The sequence below is a fragment of the Schistocerca cancellata genome, chromosome 3 (assembly GCF_023864275.1).
Source record: "Schistocerca cancellata isolate TAMUIC-IGC-003103 chromosome 3, iqSchCanc2.1, whole genome shotgun sequence".
NCBI classification, from domain to species: domain Eukaryota; kingdom Metazoa; phylum Arthropoda; class Insecta; order Orthoptera; family Acrididae; genus Schistocerca; species Schistocerca cancellata.
The window spans coordinates 123,019,274-123,039,157 of NC_064628.1; the positions used below are offsets into that span (position 1 = coordinate 123,019,274).

At 39.2% G+C, this 19,884-nt stretch overlaps 1 protein-coding gene across 3 annotated transcripts; it reads right to left on the minus strand.

The window, feature by feature from the left end:
• Positions 1–707: 707 nt before the first annotated feature.
• LOC126177148 (mushroom body large-type Kenyon cell-specific protein 1) lies at positions 708–19,081 on the minus strand. Of its 3 annotated transcripts, none has more exons than XM_049924424.1 (4): positions 18,773–19,081; positions 14,370–14,539; positions 13,096–13,625; positions 708–7,199 (listed from the first exon to the last, which is right to left on the minus strand). In XM_049924424.1, exons 2-4 carry the CDS (start codon positions 14,511–14,513, stop codon positions 4,619–4,621), a joined length of 3,255 nt encoding a protein of 1,084 aa, XP_049780381.1. In that variant the 5' UTR covers positions 14,514–14,539; positions 18,773–19,081; the 3' UTR covers positions 708–4,618. The 3 variants fall into 3 exon arrangements, with proteins under 3 accessions (XP_049780381.1, XP_049780378.1, XP_049780379.1); XM_049924421.1 differs by lacking the exon at positions 18,773–19,081 and adding an exon at positions 16,661–16,823; XM_049924422.1 differs by lacking the exon at positions 18,773–19,081 and adding an exon at positions 16,430–16,618.
• Positions 19,082–19,884: the final 803 nt, after the last annotated feature.

Here is a 19,884-nt window from a genome sequence, read left to right on the forward strand (position 1 = left end):
TTACACATATTAACTAACAAGTACTGTATTTTGAATGTGATGCAACCACTGTCCGCTAATGACACCTTTCACACGTGTATAGGCAATAGAGCCACAGGTAGCAGTCATACTTTTCTTTTCCTTTTCTTTCTGCTGAACAACTGTAAGGTGGAATTTTGATTTAAATATTTCTTTTATGTGAAAACTTGTGTTCTAATAACCCTTGTTTATCATTGCTTTAATCCACCATTTCAGTGTGAGAGGACAGTTTATGAGTATTCATGAGAATGTAAAGCCTCACTTTTTCTCAAAAGATTGGAATAGTATACAAACAACACAGTTAATTTACACAGCATCAGAAAATATCAGATGGGTAATTGTACTGAAAGTTTATGTGCAACAAAATGTGTGCACTGATAACATTTATTTCATTTTGTTCACATTGAACAAATCATATGTAAGTGAAATAACTATAATTAAATGCACATGAATTACATAAAACATCTCCAAAGAATAGCAGAAGGAAGTTGAAAAACATTTTTTAAACCATAAGATGCAAATATGTGGCTGTTGTACTTTTCGTAAAATAATGTTTCTTGTACATAATGTAATGTTGCACTCAGTACATGTATGACTTGATTTTAATGCAATATTGATACATTTGCTTAGGTACCAGGTTTTGAATCTTGCTGATTGGTAAATAATGTTCAAAACAACTGTTGAAATAAAATATAATTTTGTGTGTGTGTGTGTGTGTGTGTGTGTGTGTGTGTATGTGTGTGTGTGTGTGTGTGTGTAAATAACATATGAGAGCAAACAGTTCTTAAAATCTAACACTAAAACAGAACTAGTCCCAACAGCAGCTAATTGCTTACATACTCTTACTGTAAACTGTAGTAATATCTGTGTACATACTAATAAAATATTACAATAATAGCAGTAGTAAAATGACACATGATCATATGGAAATTTGTGGTACTGTTGGAGCTGCTGTTCTGGATATTACAGTAATTCTCTGTACAAAATTCAACAAATGTGTAAGCATTGTCATTCAAGACAACACATTGTATGTCCATTACCATAACAGGAAAAATGTCACAAACACATACAGCACACAATAATGGATGCTTAGTTAAATGCAGACAATATGAATGTACATATATACAGCTGAATATGGTGAACTCAGGTAGTAAAACTACAAAGTGAACAGTTGCTTTCCTGTGGTATTACCTGTCTACTGTATGATACATAAGTGAAATACAAGCATTTTATCCTCACAGGAAGTAAGGGAAAGGCATGTATAAAAATCAGTCACAGTTTACAGAAACTACATATGTATAACCATTAAATTTATATAGAGTATTCTGGTGCATGCTAACTTCACAGAGGCAGGTAGCAGCACTGAGTATGTGGGGAGCAGACCTTTAGCATGTTAACAGATTGCTTAAAAGTGCCATAAATGTATTAAATACCTATTGAACCTCAGTGTTGAACAGATACATGATTCCACGTATTGATAACTTTACTTAACAACATAGTGTTTGCACCATTTGTAAAAATTTGTACAGAGTTAAACAAAACAAAGACAATGCAATTTTAAAATAACTAACATGAATTCTAGGGGAGGCATTAACAATGAAGTGCTTTCTGTTTGTGTTTTCATACACATAATCTTTCTGCGAGGGGGAGTGTCACTGAAACATTCTCTCGAGAAGACTGCCAGTATTACAACTACCATGTATCAATTTCAGTGTACTTGGAATGTACATATGGAAAATATTCCAAAATATTCCACAAATATATTTCTATATATCACAGCCGTACACAATTTTTCTACAATGATTACTTTTCTTCTTCAGTTAAAACAAATACGTCAGCAGACCGCAGGTATGTCATAGCTGCTGTTGAACTCCTACCACTGTACTTAATGCGTTCCAAAATTTTCTGACTTTATTTAAGTTACAGAAAGAATTTCAGTGAGTAAACAAAAATTTACGTCTGCACATCACACAAAATGGTAAAAATAATTTCTTCTTCTTAAATAATAATTTTTGACAACTTTTGTTTGTGTATATTATGATAATAAAATATATTAATGTTTCACGCAAACATTTTTTGTGTCATTCATTTAAATTCTAAATATATTTTTGGGAAAAATATCACAATAGCAACACAAAAAGTTAAAAAGAAAAATTTCTGTACACCATATTCATGAAAAATTATATGTATATATATATATTTATATATATTTGTGTATAACAAAATCAAACTTAAACAGTTCTTGGCATTGCACTATAGGCTGCAACTTCACTTTCTCTTTTAATCATTCACACAAAATTACAGCGAGAATAAATTCACCTTACACATACACACATATATTAAAAAAATCATCTGGAACATCTCTAGAATGCTCATCAGCATATTTATAATATTCATTTACTATAATAAAGCTTAATGGGAAGCTCAGCTTCCATCTGATATATTATTACTTTGAAACATACAGAACATCATGCTGATGAAAATTCATTTAAATGTCTCTTTTTTATCTTCACGGCACTTTTTCTTCATTACTGGTTTGAGATCACATCACATTCAATTTAGGGGAAAATTTTCTGATACATGTTCGGCTGGAATGTACGCATTCTGCTTCTCCAATAAAAGCTTGCGAAGTAATTTTTTTTTTTGTATGGAATGTAAGACTACTGAAAATCATTCCCCAAAAATGTGGTTACAGATCTGGACTAAGGGCTTGGCGTCCTGTCACCAACATGCTCCTCTGTGCTAGGCATTAAAGGAATTGACAACTCTAACATTTACACACTGAAAATATAAATATTGTCTAAATGGAAAAACTCAGACTATTAAACACACTGGAAAAAGTTTGTCTGTAACTGTGCCAGACACTCACCAACTGCAAAGAGTAAAATTGGAAGCAAAGCAAGAACACAATTATGTCATCCTGATGGATGACAACAATGTATATGCTCAAACTTATGTAAGGACATGAAATACATTTACCTAGTTCCCGAAGTAAATGCAACATGAAGTTCATGTTTACTTAATGTATCCAAAACATGTGACTGGTGTACTTATGATTTCACCCTGTATTTAAAAAATCTTATCAACTGTCCACTTTCCTGTGACAAATATCCCACTGATTAATGCAGAATGGTTATACAAGAAATGACCTGTGGTCGAATTCCAATTGCTTAACACTGTCACTGATTACATCCCTCACATTTGTTTCATCATTTCTGCCTCCATTTACTTTATAATTTAATGCCATATACTCAAACATGTATAAATTGTAAATATATATGTATGGTACAATGTGTATAAGTTCATACCATCTCTAATTGCACTTCAATTATCAAACAAAATTCAAGTTTCTTTTATCAATATATAAACTAGTCTAGTATATATATAAGATATTGATAGAGAAAATATACATTCAAAATTTGGCTTCATCACAGACAAGTAAAATTCTTGGAGAGCCCCAAGACATCTTTAAAAAATTTTTCCTAAATATTTAAATTTCTGAACATCAAAGCACCTGTCTGAAGGATAAGACAGATACCAGGATCATCTGTTATCAACAGTATAAGCACAGACAGAAGACACACTGGTTACATACAGTGATACAAGCAAAATGACAATGCACGCAATGACAGAAAAATTGTTGGAACAAATGACTCAAGAGCACATCACAGAATTTACAACAGTGAAAGTGATATTTTAAGTACCCAGCACACCAGACTATGACTATAATTTCATTTGTTTGAGGAAAAAGATATTAAAAAGGGAACTGACCATCACGTGTCTGTACTGTACCAGTAATCTTACATTTGCTGTTATGAAAATAATGGGACACTTGGAATTGTGAAAATCGAAATGACAACAAATATGATAGAATTATGAAATAATTCTGAGTGACATAAAACAATGATAGAAAAGGAAGTATGAATGCACTGACATTACTAACACTAGCATATTAATTTTTTTCTAACCAACATTCAGTGTAAATAATGAAAAATATAAAGAATTTGACAATAGTTACATGAGACTTTGAAGATTCTTTGGACAAATGGGAATGAATTTTAATTGCTCTGATAAATATCTTGGGAAAACTCCAGAACATTTTGGTTATATTAAAATATATATATATATGTTTAAAAAGTCTCCACAAATTTATACACCTACATTTTTAAATAAGTTACATTCAGATTACCAACTCTACCTACTGTAAAAGAAGGACAAATAATTGATGAAATCTGATAAATATAAGGGCATGTGTTCCACATTAGCTTTGGCAACATTTGGATTGTCGACCTCACAGTAGCAGGAAAAGTAGTCGCACATCACTATGTTGAAGAAAGAATGTTATGAAATGCCAGTGACACACTCAAGGCAGATAATATTAAGTTTGCAAATACCTCACATTTAAAAATTGAATTCTTTTGCTTTCCTAAAATAAAGAAGAAATACAGTCAGTATCATTAGTGTTAAACACCTACAAAATCAGTACAGCAAGGTGATTAAAATAAGATACACCTTAACAATATACATAATAAAATCTCTTGCATTCACATTAAATTTTTGACATGTTATGAAATAGTAGCTAAGAAATGCATCAGTCTCTCTATGAGTTGACCGTCATTGATTTGGTATCCTCAGTTTGTTCTGAATCCTCATTGCCTTCTTCTTTAGGGAGTAAGTCTTTGGCAGCTTCAATATCACCAAGTATTTTTACAGTTTTACTATCACAGGCACTTTCATCAGTTGGATTATGAACATGTTCTTTATGAAATTCACTTGAATCTTTAGTAAATAATTCAGAACTATCTTCAGTTGGTGTCACACAGTGCACCCCTGACAGTGGCAAAACACTGTCCTTGCTATGTTTTTCATCTGAAACTGAAGAAACATGTTCACTATCTATTCTACAGTCATGTTCTGGCAGGCCACTGGATGAATTTGATAGACAAACTACAGGCTCTGCAGGAGAAGCAGATTCTAAGGGCTTGTCCTGGATGACACTTTCTTGCTTTACAGGTTCTTCATCTGAGCTATTTACACTGGTACTGCAATCTTTCATACTAAAAGGTGTCGGAGCTTTGGGCAGAGGAGTGACACAACTGTTACGACAAAGTTGGTCAATGAGTGCTTTGTTAGACATTTTTCCGCTATTTCCCACCCCTGTACTGCCTTCTTTGGGTGAGGATGATGGCAAACCCATCTCAAGACTTGAACGAATTATACCATCAAGAAAATTACCATTAGCTCCTGTTCCATCATACAAAGATGCTGCCATCTCTCGTGCAGTCTTCCCAAGAGGAGGAACTACTGAAGAGGGGCTCGTTCGTGGTGCAGTCCTAGTTTCATCTTGTAGCCTGTGTATCATTTGTGGTGCAAAGAAATGTTCAGGATTTGGAGGAAAGCTACCAGCAGGAGTGGCAAAATCTGGAACCGGTAAGGCATGAAATGGACCAGGCCAAAATGGAAAGGCTGTTGTAACATTAGCATATGCGGCAAGAGATAAACTGGGATCAAACAAGGGTGGTATTTTCAGACCATTTGGTGCACCAGGTAATGGAGCAGGTGAATTAAAGGCAGTCTTGGGAGGTTTAGGTAAAGTTTTAAGTTTATCATTTGCCAGTGCTGATGAGGTCGTTGCTGTGCTCCTTGGAATTGAAGTTCCAGATTCATCTTTCCTTTTAACTTCATCAGACTGTTGTTGCTTGGGCTCCCTCTTCCGAGGCCTCATCAAATGTCTCTCTTTCACCTTGTATTCTAATGTTGAATGTGGAACACCATAATATGATCCCGCCCTATGGACACTCATTTCACCCCTCTGCACTGCTCTAACAGCTTCCACCAAACTATCACGGTCATAATTACGGTATTTTCCACGTTTTGGCCGGGTTCCTTTGCCAGTAGAATTTGATGAAGCTTTTCCACCTGCAGAGGATGTCTTGTTTTTATCATCAACATTAGTGTTGTTATTGTTATTGTGTTTTATAGTGCACGATGTGATATTTGTATTTAATGGAGGAGTAAAACGACCTCTCTTAAATGGGGGTTGCTCATCTGCTGATAATAAGAGCTTCTGTGAGATTGGGAGATCAGTCGGTTGAAATTTCTGACTAATGCTTTTGGCTATAACATCACGTAAACTGACCCCAATCCCTTTTCCTACAAGGTTAGATGCTGGTGGTGAACAAGACTCATTACTGTTGTTACTGCTGCTGTTCAATACATGACTAGATTCCTGGCCAGGAAATGCAGGAACTCCAACAGTCTGGAATGGAATTTCACTAGAAGGCAAACTTCCACTTCCTGGAGTAGCCACACCATTTTTCGTAGTTGGTTTAAAGGACGGAATTCTCAGTATCACATTTGGTGGTGTGGCAACTCTAGAAGTGGAAGCTGTTGCATCTGTGTCAGATGATTCGTCTGCTTCCCCAACTTTTGTTGTAGCTTTCACAGGGTCTGTTTGAGATGATGCAGATGGAACTCTCGGTGGCCCAGCACTATTGTCGCTATCACCTAACTTCTGTATCTCATCACCTGAAGCACCATTCAATGTTACATTTGTATTTGCTTCCAAATTATTGGCACTACCTAGCTTCTTTATCTGCTGTTGCTGCTCCTCTGCCATCATCCGGCGGACAAGTTCAGGGAGAAGAGGGGAAGAAAATTTTGGGAGTGTACCTCCACTTTCAGCATGGCAAGGATCTTGAGTACTTCCAGCTATCAGAAGCTGGGAGATGTAAGGTCCCAATGCACTCTGTTCTAGACCATGCCAAAGTTCACTAGACTGTGGAAACACTGGGGAAGATGCTGACTCACTTGCTTCACGATTGTGTCCTGCAGAAACTTCCTCCAGAAGAACTCTAAGAGCATCCCCATCTAGCACAGATAATCGCAGAAGATCGTCAACAGAAAGAAGAGGACGACTTAAAGCACGTTCAACTTCCTTCTCATCCTCAGCGCCAGATAGGTCTCTTTCCTCTACTGTAGGAACCACTAAGTGTGCGTCACGTTCACGCTCCATAGCCAACTTGTACACTTTGTTCCGAAGTGTGGAGCGTGGTATACCATAAATAACAGCTGCACGCCGAGTTCCTAATTTTCCACTCTGGATATCTCTCAGAGCAGCCTGAAGCTCTTCTTCTGTGTATGTCCTTCGACCTGCCACTGCACTCATTCTTGGTTTCGCCCTGTATTGAAAATAACAATAACATGTATCAGTTATGATCTGAATTTAAACCACAACAATAATTTTAATATCAAAACTTATGAGTCAGTTGTATGATATTCTTTTACTGCTAGATATATAAGTCATGAGGATATTCGCATGATGAGTGCAGTAGGTATAGTCCTACTACAAACCTGTTATTCACAACAGAACATAGCCCTGTATATAGTGTTAAATTAGGAACTAGCATGATATATGCATCCTGAGACTTCAGTGTCAATAACGCAATAAAACAGACTATGCCAATCCTGCTTGAAAACAGACTATAACAGCACTGCTCAATCTCTCAACAGCAACACTATTTAAATAGCCACAAATAATAGCAACTCACTGATCAGCAGTAAACACATGAGTTATACTAATGGTGCCAATAGTTAAACAGTTTCTTGTGGTGGTGAATTCTCAAAAACTTATTGTTTTTAACTATACATTATTGCACTCATTTTCTGTCTCCTAACATCATCTGCCCTCAGCGTCACAACAGGTGGGTCCCTCTTATACTGGGATGTGAGTGACCTACCCTTTCTTTTCATTCTTTCCAAACCTATCCCACATTTGCCCCTGAGGAAGGAATTATTAGTTCCAAAAGTTAAGATACTTTCTTGTACTAATAATTTTGTCTCCTGAAGATAAGTGATAGTCAGTCATTCTGTCTTACTACACTATAAAATTGTATGTGGTTCCCAAAGGAAAAAAATTTAGCAACAACAAAATGAAGTGTTCAGCCTTGCACATTGAATGATTTATTAATTTTTCCTATCCACACCCAAGAGAGAAAACTATACTACACAGTATGCATGCATGCATAGTATACATGAAATACATATTTTTACTATTTATATAGACATTAGTTTAATGAAATAAAAGTTTTGAAGTGATGTTATAGATAAAATCCAGTTGGAAATGCTGTATAAAATTGTAACAGAAGTAATAACAGAAAAAAACTGAAATGCCAATAATTTTTATGGTCTTGTTAAATATGTTTACTTAGTAAATAAATGAACCCAAAAGAATAACAGTATTGTAACAAGAAGCGTAGGCCAAATTTAAAGGTGGTCTACAGCTTCTCCATTTCCACACAAAACCACGTATTTAAATTTATTTTATTCAAGAAAAAAAGGGAATCCTAAGAATAACATTTAAATTATTTTAGCACAAGTGCAAATGTTTTTGTGGACAAATTAAACATGTCTAAATCAAGACAGAAAAAATACTATCTGAAACATATTATATCATATCATTCTCCTTGCATACTGACTACAGCACTACCTTATATCCATGCAAAAAATGAAAAGTAGCAATAAATAAAGAAAATCAAATCATAATAATAGTAATGGGGCAGAGTGACTGACCAGCAGGCATACTTGTCTTCAGGAAGCATAATTCCAGTGCTGCTGACTGATATATTTGAAGGGGAAAAAACTGATCCTTGTTGTCAGGACTATTTGATCCATCCTCAGGAAAGAAATAATATTTCTGACAACTTGGACTAGTTGCATCTGTCACCAGTATTTGAATTTTGACTCTTGAAGGTAAGTAGTTGCCAGTCATTCTGTCTTGTAATTTTAGAGATTTCAAAAGTGACTTTGCTTTTTGATACAACTGTTGTTAACAAATGCACAATAAATGCACTGTGATGCCTCATGTAAAGAATACACTTTAGTGCTGATAGCTACACCATGAACAGTCAGCTGAGGACCTGTCAACAATACTGATACAGGCAAGTAAATATATACACTTTCGTACTGGTTAGGAGAAAAGTACATGCGTCAGAAATGACAGAGGACCATGGAATCAGAAATGATGGAGGGCCATGGAAATTTTTACTCAAAATATATGCTCAGTATAATTTACAGAATGGTGGAAATTTATGAGACAACAATGAGAATGGTACATACGTCACAACAATTGCCAAGTACAGGAACAGTAGTACTGATAAAAATTATATTAATCTTATGTTTAGTAATGGAAGGAAAAATACAAAAACATCAATAGCCTCCACGGTACTTGCAAATCTGAACAAACTCATTGTATTTCCCCTTACAGTGTCAAATGTTTGAAATTCTGATAAAAATGGTCACGATACATAGATGGAAAGTAAAAGCCAAATGAGTTGCTGAATACGGAAAATAAGGAAGATGCACAAGGATGACAACAACAAAAGTTCTGTTTTCCACAAAGCAATAACACATACAGTGTTTATTAATAAAAATGGTGACTAAATGACAGTCTTCTTCATAATAGTCACCACAGCCACAAATTTAGTAAATGGATGCTGCATATTTCCATCTAGGCTATATTTATTTAGATTACTTCTTCATTCCACATTTAATTTTTGCTTTCTAGCTTGTTATTGAGGGTTGATGAATTGTAAATCAAAATGAACTACAGCACATCATGTGAATATGCTGCCATTTCCATGTATGGCACATTTTCCTAGCTAAAAGCTTGATAAAGGCTTAAAAACCTGGAACTAACTGTGGAATGAAGAACATAAATACAGCCTACATGGAAAAATGCCATCTTCATTTTATAATGAGTAGGGTTCTATGATATTTGAATCACAATAATTTGAAATTTTGCATGTTGTCCATCCAGGAATTTCAATTGTTGCTATAATTTGAAATAAAGGAAGTCATGAAACCAAACACTGCATGAACTTGCTGTTATGAAAGGTTTAAATAATCAGGAAATTTCATATTTCTGTAGTTATTCATAATTATGATTTACATTTTTAACTTCATGACTTATACATGCATCTAATGCAATATCTGAAATTTTACAATATTTATTGTATCAAAAGGAAAATTCACTTGAAAACTCTAATATTACAAAACAATAGTTTTTTTCTGGGAAGTGAGAAAAATAATTAGCAGAAATGAATGACACAAAAGCTGAAATTCTAGACAGGTCACCTTTTGAAACAAGATTAGGAAGTCTGGGAGTTTTCAGGAAAAGGTCAGAAAGTACATCACTGCATGGACAGAAAAAAAAGAACACAGTGAAAGAATCAAAAAATATAGGGAAGATTTAAAATCAGGAAAAAGACAGAACAAAGAGGCAGTTTACTTTATGTGCCAACAGTTGACTGAAATCAATGAAAGAAGAAGAAGATGAGGAAATAGGATGGCTGGCGAGGGATCCTGCTTACCTTCCGGATGAGAAATTGCAAGTACTGTCTTAAGAGAAATAAAAGTACAATAAACTAGCCTAGCTCTTGGACAGTTTTTTTTTTACATTTGTATATATATACAATGCAGCACTTAGAGTTTCACCTCCTGAAGTACTGGCCATACATTTTACAGTCTTAATCACGACATCGAATCAGAAAAGCAAGACCTGTAATTGTACCACTCACAAATTACAGAGCTGGTATTCAAATGATACAAACAATGTCAAGAATGTAAGGAAGTACAGTCCTTCTAGTATGCCAGTGTGTGGAACAAAGGAAACATTGTGTGATAACTTTGCTCATAAAACATTTGTAGCCATTTTGCATATATTACCAAAGAAAGCAATTGTCATTAGTTCCTTAATACACATTTTTTTTTCAGATGCTCAGTAGAATGTCTAGGTATGTGTAAAACATGGTGTCTTTATGGTGACAAATCACTAATTAAGGATACGTTACTATATTTGTACTGTTGTACTCAGAAGAGACTCTTCAGCCCTAAGATATTTTGAGTGATTTGCACACAGAACACAAACAATTTGACCAGTGTTTGAAGGCACTCCATATATGTTTTTCCCTGTGACTGTGACTTCAGATTTTAAACTGAAATTGTTAACAGCAGTACACCTATATGCTGCCACTGCCACAATAAGTTACATAAAAAATTCCACCTGGACGAAGGGGTATGTGCTTAGAAACTGCAGTGTTGTGCATTAGAATGATTATGAACAAATGTTATCTGATGCCTGGAAATGTATTTAATTCATTTGTTTTTGGCAGTTATGGGATTTAAAATAAAGTAATACATGACCCAATTCTGAGAATGCACAACAAAGAAACGGATAAAACCACAAAATACTCATACAAATGTTGGTTTCTTCACTGATGTCAAAGAGGAAAGAAATTTTTAAGAATCAAATGAAAATAATATAAATGCAGTATGTGAGCAACATCAGACAGTGAGTTGTTATGGGGTAAATGAAAAAATTTTCTGAGGGCAGATAAAAATTTAAGTTTGAAAATTTGAGGAAAACTAAAATGTTTAATAGTGATGAAAACCATAAAATATGTTAGTGTAAGTGAATTAGTTTTATTTCACTGCTGGGAGAATTAATGGGGAAGGAACATACTAGGGAATACAAATTTCACTTTTACAAAATGAACCAATAATTGAAAAAGAAACTGAAAATAGCAGTGTTGTTGGGCAATATGCTTGATTTTGTCCATATCAAATTATGGACAATCACATCATATTTTAGGAAATGTTTACTACTTGCCAGAACTTAACAATGGAGGGAGAATTGTAAATATCTGTTCATATTTTACTGAGGTGGTTGAGGAACAGCAGAGTATATCAATGTTTTTTTTTTCTTTTTTTATATTTTGTTTCACTTAGCTGAAAGAGAGATCAATTAAAACTCTTGGTCACATAAAACTGTATGGCATAAAAAATTGATTGAAGACAGGAGACAAATACCTACAGGCTTGATATGGAAGTATTTTCTAGTTTGTATATTTGATTCCTTTTTTTAACATGCCAAACAACAATGTTTACTGTTCATGAACAAATGTACTATCCCATATTTTTCTTCTTAATTGCTTCTGTTGCTGTGGCACTTATTACAATTTTAGATCATTTACTGTTTACTTCTACAGACATTTTCTGAGCATTAAGAGAACCAGACTGGTGACAGTATCATTTTCTTCATTTACATCACTACCACTGTCATCATGAAACTACTGTTGCTCAGGTTGCCACAGAACATTTCCACTGTCACACCCCAAACACGGGGCTAAAAAACTGCTTCATTTAGTTAATACTAAACACAGTATTAGCACCCTTGCATGAGCTATTAATTTGGTGCACAGAACTGACAGTAAATATCTATATCTGCATTGTTCCAGGAATTCAAATAGTTTCATAAGCAGTGACTACTTTAGTTCTGGCCACTTCCATAAACTACTGTAGCACAGAGTTTACAGCTAAATGCAAACTTAAATTCCTATACCTTGGAGTAACTGATGAAACTTCTTTTCAGATTGATGTACTGTTCTCGCTAAAATGAGGCAAATGAAGCAGCAAAAAATGCAAACACAGACAGCAAACCTGTTATTTCACAACTATCTACGTCGTTGTGTATATTCTTATGAAGAAACAAATTCAAAAGTTCTAAAAACTGCAAATTAAGTAACCTCCACTCCCACATTTCAACATCCTATGGACCCTTCTAGCTATTGTTATTTATCCTGGAAGTATGTCTTCCTCTTCCTTCTCTCCTCAGATTTAACATGACATTCACAACATATGCAGAACACTGCTAATTTTGTTGTGATTTTGACACTATGGTACCTTGATTTTTTTTAATCTGTAAAGAATGGAAATGAATTCAAGTAACATACAAGTTGCTGTTAAATTTGTTCTGTACAATATTAGTCCTAAGCTTTATACCTAATCTGAATGGCAAAACAGATATGGACCACCATATTTATTACTCTTTTATTGTAAATCCAACCAAATGTTCCCACATCCTCTGATGGACTGTGCAGTGGAAAGGTGAATGCAGAACTACATAATATACACTATTCTGATAAGACCACAGACTTCAGAATTATAACGATATTAATGAGTTATGAAAGTGTCAGACAACTGTAGAAGTATTTTTAACATACGGAAAAGTGCACTTACTTGAATATCTGCTTGCTGTCCAAACTCAGAGTTGCCAATCCCAAAGGCTGAGGCACAGGTGAGGTGCTGGGTGCAGATGCTTCTTCCTTGGCTTTGGCACTCAAGTCCAAAGGCTGCTCACTCGCTGCAGCTGACGGTACTGACAGCGGTGTAGATGCAGGGAGGGATACGACGACGGGTGGAGTTTCCGGTTCAGTCTTTCCTTCCGACTGCACGTTCGGAGCAGGTGCCGTCGGTGACAGGTACCACGGAGGGAAGAGTCCCGCAGGTGTCCGATGGCGTGCTACTGCGGGGTAGAGAGAGAGGCCTGCTGGAGGGGTGGTTGCCATTGCGGAGTGCCCCTGGCCCTGGCCCTGTGCGAGTCCCGGGCTGTAGGTCGGGATAGCTGCCAGTGACGCGGCCAGCGACGTGACCGGTTCGAGTGTTGTCATCGCCAGCCTGGGAGGTGAATTGTCTGCTGCTACTGTCGACTGAGTTTCGTGAAAACTGCTGTGGCTGTTGGAACTACTGCAGCTGTCTGACTGTGGACTCTGTCATTGGAAAGCACAGGTTTCTACATTAGCATTATGTTTTGATGAAATTTTTATTTTACACAGCCTAGTTTGATAAAAATATTGATAAGTATTTTGTTAAAGAATAAACATTATTCTAGTGACATTTGTCACCCATTGCCAACCAGCTGACATTTGAACAGAACCAAAAAGTATACAACAAACATCATTTTTAACATACACAACCTATGCACAAAATGCCTGGAAAGTAGTGAGTGTATCCTTTGTCTAGAGGTATCTTCATCCTCTACGAACATATTATTAACATTCACTTGTCACTACCTTAAGTATTTGCACCAGTATTGGTTCATCTATTATTCTCAATGATGAAAACACAAAATTTTAGAAATTTGCAATAAAACCTATTTTTGTACATACACTTCAGATCAAAACTCATAAAAAAACCATTTTATGTAAGAAACCTGTTACTAAAATTACAATAATTAGGGCTAATTATATAAAACGTATTTTAAATTAAATTTTGGTTAGGTACCACAAGTTACAGAAAAAACCTTGAGTGGGATGGCACATTCACCCTGACCTATAGCGCTAAACAACAGCTACCAACAATATAAAAAGAAAAAAAAACGTGGGCAACAGAATGAAAAAATCTGTCTGCAAGACAAACCTTCAAAATAGGTTGAGCAGTTGACATGACATTTTCTATAATATTTTATATATCTGTGTCATGCAATGGCTTGAACGATGACAGTCAATACTCACTGTTGCTGGTCTTAGGAACATCCCACCGTCGCAAAAGCAGCATTTGTCTTCAACTTGCCAATCACTGCTGCTGGGTTCTATGTCTGCTTGCGGTCTACTTCTCAAAACTGACTCCTGATAATGTTTCCATTTCCTTCTGCCCATTAACTCCTCCGCTACCCGTTCCAAACCTGGGCAAGAAAAGGAAAAACTTCAGTGGTCACTGAGCGAAAAGAAAAATTCATTATGTGTATGACTGGAGGTAGTAACGAAAGTGGGTATTTGGTTTGTAATTGCTTACATAAAACTTTAAAGTATATTAGGTTCAAATAATGTATTTCTCTTTTCTATGATGTACGCCGTAGATAAAAGCCTTCTATTAAATTTAATGTGATTTCATTTCTGTCTATGTGTAGTAGTTGGTGATGGAAATGAATGCATTAGCAGTCTTTAGCATTTTTCCGACACACATTCAAATGATCGAATCAGTGTAGATGCTAGTTCTCCAATAAGTGACTAATACAAAACAAAAATTTCTGACATCCTTATCGTTTTTGGTGCAAACAGACTATTATTCAGAATCACAATGCGCCTTTTCATACCATACAAACAACGGGAAGTAGTCTGGCAAAACTAAAACTTTATCCAAGAGCTAACATTAGCAATTCACGAAATTTCACGTTAACATTTATATTACGTAGGATATATATGTCATGTATTCCCATCGAAGAAGAGTTTCAGTCACAAGTAGTTGTGTGTTACCTGTCTAAAAATTTTATTGGTAACTCTGAACCATCTCACCTGTGCACACAATATCACAGTTTATTTTGCTACGCTTTTTTATTATACTTAGGAGTACATTATAGCGACAGGAAGCAGCTTTCTCCTCGGTCACTCGCAATACGACTATTTTCGTCTTTATACATTATTCTGTTATAAAAAAAAAAAAAAACGATTAAAGCTGTGCCTTTGAAAAGTCCGCCACTGACTATTAGAAATCGTTCCACAGTACTTTCACAATTTAATTTGCACCGCAAGAGCTGTGCAATTCTCAGCTTCTTTGTCTATAGCTCGCCAAATTATAGTATTTTTAAAAGACTGCAGTCGGCAGTGTCACTAAGTGTCAAGGAACAGCGACATTGTTGCCATGGACGTAGTCAAAAATTGTTGACTTTCGCTCTACGGACATTCACAAACTTAGTCGCACTGTCAAATCTTCGAAACAGACAAGCAGTATGAAATATACAAGCCAGCGACAAAATATGGCACAAATTTCCATAGCGCAGTATTATAATTACGGGAATGAAACCGATGTAGTCGTGATCACTTTCCATTCTTCCAACCAGTATCGTAAACAGAATCTCAAACTGCTCTGAATACCGCGTTAATAAACGACGCACTTCAAGGCAACAAAGCACGAATGACCGCATTTCATTTATCCTTTACAATTATTTCGATAAAGTCCTACGACAAAAATTTATCTTTAGTTACTGTTCGGACTCGGAAGTTTGTTCTCGCATTTCTCTTTTATCACAAATGATGCCATACAATATTGCAAACACGAGTTCTCTTTCTATTAGAAATAATATCACGCGATTTTGAAAACACGCGTTTTCTCACGGAAGCATTCTGCCGGCGAATGAAAATGCATTTTCGATTGTACTTCTTACCTGTGAGAGGCGCCTGCAACCGCGGCGCATTTCGTGGATGTAGAGCGCAGTGTTTCGCACGCTATTTCATTTACCGTGTGTTTTGACGTCGCACAGCTGCTCTATGCAAACAATTGTAAGAGCGCAACATCACATCACTATGCATTCACGTCTTCTGTTGGTCACTTGTCGGCTCGGCGTTACCTACTTTTCCATTTTCACCTACTATTTACTCCGCGACTATTGCGGTGGGTCATGGTAAACGCTCAGTTACGTACTAAGTCGATGACAACTAGGCCTCGGCTGTTCTGCGCACGGGCCTTAACCCCCCATCTCAGCTGATGTTTAATTCGGTTGCACACGCAAACATTAGCGAATATCTGCAAAAAAGAAAAAAAAGCGCGTTGTTCTAGAGAAAACACTTCCACTCACACGAAGAGCCACGGTTGTAGTGCATCGATGCAGGCGTGTGCGGCGCTACGATGCGAAACATCACACTGTCCGACAGCAGACTGCAGTCGTCACCCTAGCCAAAATACGGAACTGTGTTTTAAGCATTTTTTGGCAACAGGTCGAAAATACGAAGGTTATTATGCAGACACACAGCACAGAGTAACAGGGAGATGCACCTCCTCTGGAATCTATGACACTTTTGCCACTCACCTACTACGAAAACCATATTCTTCGTCCATCTTTGCAGCTCTTTTTTGATTGCTCGGCGCTCCTGAACACAGCGAGCATAGGAGCACTCCGCCATTTTTGCCTTCACCCTACTTGTGACGTCATGTCTCTCATGACGCAACACGTTGCACCGCCTATTGCCGCGTCTTCGATGCGATCTTTAGCAGAACGTTGGGGGGGAAGGACTGGAGGGAGGGGACGAGCGCGACAGATGGAGGGAGAGAAAGAGAGAGGGAGGGAGATTCGTTCAGCAAAGGAAGAGGGGGAGGGAGTAGTTTCGCAGCGCTTGCGCTCCCCACCACAGCCCGAACTCGCGAGTCCGTACTCGGCGCTCGCTCGTAAAATCGCACACACAACTCGCCCCCCTCTCGCTCTCTCTCTCTCTCTCTCTCTCTCTCTCTCCTCGATGTCGATGGTACAGATATTTCTCCCCGATGGCCGAGTGAAGTATAATAAATGGCGAGGAACACAGTTTCGTAAGACACAGCCACTGGAAAATTTTTTTCGGTGTTTCTGTAGTTTTCGTGTGTTTCTGCTAGGCACTTCGGAGAACTCGCCAGAAAGCCTTCCCACTAGAGCGTCTGTCTTTCTGCCTCGCGTGCTGCCTTTGCCGGCCACCACCTGCTGTCAAAAATACTGTAGGCCCTACCGCGGTGTCCAGCGGCTCTTATGACCTTTCGGGATATAGATCGGCGCGAGCGGGCGCGCCCGAAGCCGTCCGACCAAAACGCAGCGGAAAAAACGAGCGTGTCCAAGCAGAGCCACACAGGCACGGCAGGTCGGCAGCGGCTCGCGTCGGCGGCACGGTGCGGACTAACTGCCCGCCTGCCTGCCCCTACTACTGCCTCCCAGGCGGACAGCCCGGAACCGAATGGCAATCCAAACTGACCCTGAAGGTTTTTCTTCTTTTTAAGTTCCCCTTTCTTCCTTTTTTCCCTCCGTGCTTCTTTCTGCAATATTCTCTCCCCAAGCAGGCGTCACACACTTGCATTTCGTAACGCCACGCCTAGACCTGTTTTTATTTTTTTTTTTGCTTTTTCTTTTTTTCCTTCTCTCTCTCTCTCTTTCTCTCTCTCACGAGAAAGAGAGGGGGAGAATGGGGATCTCCGATGTGTCCATCTACCGATCTTACACGCGTTCTCGCCAATCGTAATTTGCAGGAAGAGCATACCGGTATTTTCGCTAATAGTTTAATTTACAGAAAAAATTATAAGCGAGGTGGCAATATTACTCGCTTACCTGCGTAATTCCTCTGAGTGGTTCGGCACCTTTATATCATCCCTGCGACGCTGATTTTCTTTGGTCCCACTACTGGTGAACTTGTGAGTGTGGAATAAAGGAAGTACGATAATTTGTCGCAAAAATGTAGAACGACGAAAGTGACAAAGAGCGGGAGGTGCTGTTAGTTGTTGCTGCTCGTGCTGCTTCCGGGACAACAGCTGAACCGTCAGCGCCAGGTGGCAGACGCAAGCACCCAAACTTGGAAGCGGAACATCCGCCCTATTACGGGAACACCAGTTACAAAACTGCGATACTCGTTGTCCTCATCTGGCAGACACAACCAACCGAAAGTATTGGTCACCCATTACAATGCGTGGAGGAAAACAGAATTCAATCAAGTGTTATTTGTCAGACAGTCTACTTTCAACTCGTAGATACTAAACATGTCAAACATTTTCATTGTTCTCTCTCACCAATAACGCGAAAGTGCGGTACACGAATATCACGCTGTGTTGCACAAGTGGAGCAGTTTGTCTGAATTTCTCACGTGCAGTTTTATGTGCATTTGCGCTTACGAGAACAGATTGCGAAAGGCAAAACTTCTCGAGGTATCCGAAACGGGGAACACGGCGTTCTTCGTTCGCAGCGAAACTCTACTGTGCCGCCGTCAGTGGGCGTTGACTGCAAGCAGTTTGTTCCTGAGCGGCGGAAACTTGTTGCTTCTGACCCCGTTTCTACTATCGTTGCCCGCCCGGCAGATTAGAGGAACTGTCATTTGTCACAAAACGAAAGGCACACTGCAGCATCGCTCCGCCTCGGGCCAGGCTCACTGCCGATGACTCGCCGGCGACGACAGAGCGCTTGCAGTAGTACCTGCGCCAGCAGCGGCCCGCGCGTCGTCGACGTCGTCGTCGTCGTCGTCGTCGTGGCTCCTCTCGGCGCTGGCGTCGGAGCGCCGGCCACAGGGATGGCTCCCCGTCGCGAGAGAGCGCACCGTTCGGGCAGCAGCGGGCTACGGGAAGCCGGCGGGCGTGGCGGCGGCGGAGCGGGTACCATTAAGCATTCGCGGTATCGCCGGCCGGCTACTGCAGCGGCGTGCGCGCAGCCCGCGTCCCACCGCCAGCGGCCACTAGTGACATCTACATTCGGCGGGCGGAACCGCGGCGCGCGTCGTAACCCAGTTCTCGGCGACTCGTCTGGCCGTAGTGCGCGGCGCAGCGCGACGCAGCGGCGCGGTCCCACTCGGCGCGTACGTCTCTTCCTCGCCTCGGCCTCCTGCCTCGCCTACCACCGACCCCTTCCTCCCTCCCTCACGGCCGTACCGGCGTGCGCTCCTTTTCGCACTCGGCGAACGTTTTGCGAGGCACGAGACGGGGAGAATATTTGGTGCCGTTGTCAAGACGACGGGCCAACCCTGCGATAAGGCGGGGCGATTCTAAAGATTTCCCCAGCGCCCTCCCCTCCGACCCCTCTCCGACAGTTTGCTTTTTTATTCTTCTTCCTTCGTCCCTCCACGTAATTTCTTTCATCGCCATCGGTGTACACTTTTTGAACGTCGTACCGAAAGAAAAGATTTTTAAGTTTAATTTCTTTCTTAGGGAACGAAAGAAGGCGAGGTCCCCAAATATCTGAGCTGAGGGTGGGTGTTCGGCAGATTACCGCGCGAATATTGTAGCGGCTGGCCGGTCGATAGCGGCGCGACCCCTTCGTTTCTGCCCCCCCTCTTCTTCCCCCCCCCCCCCCCCCCTCACCATCAGAGCCTCGTCTTCCGCCCCCTCCCCTCGGCCCAACTACGGGTTATGGTTTATTAAATTTATTGATCGCACTGACCCTCCATGGCGGTTGTAATTCGTGCGTGTGCTTTATTTGGCAGGGGTGCTAGCGGCAGCCAGCGCGCTCGCACGCAACCGTCTTGGCAAGCGCAGCGGCGAGCCTACGGGATGAGTACGACAAAGCGACAGCAGGTGACGTCTCGTCGCGGATCT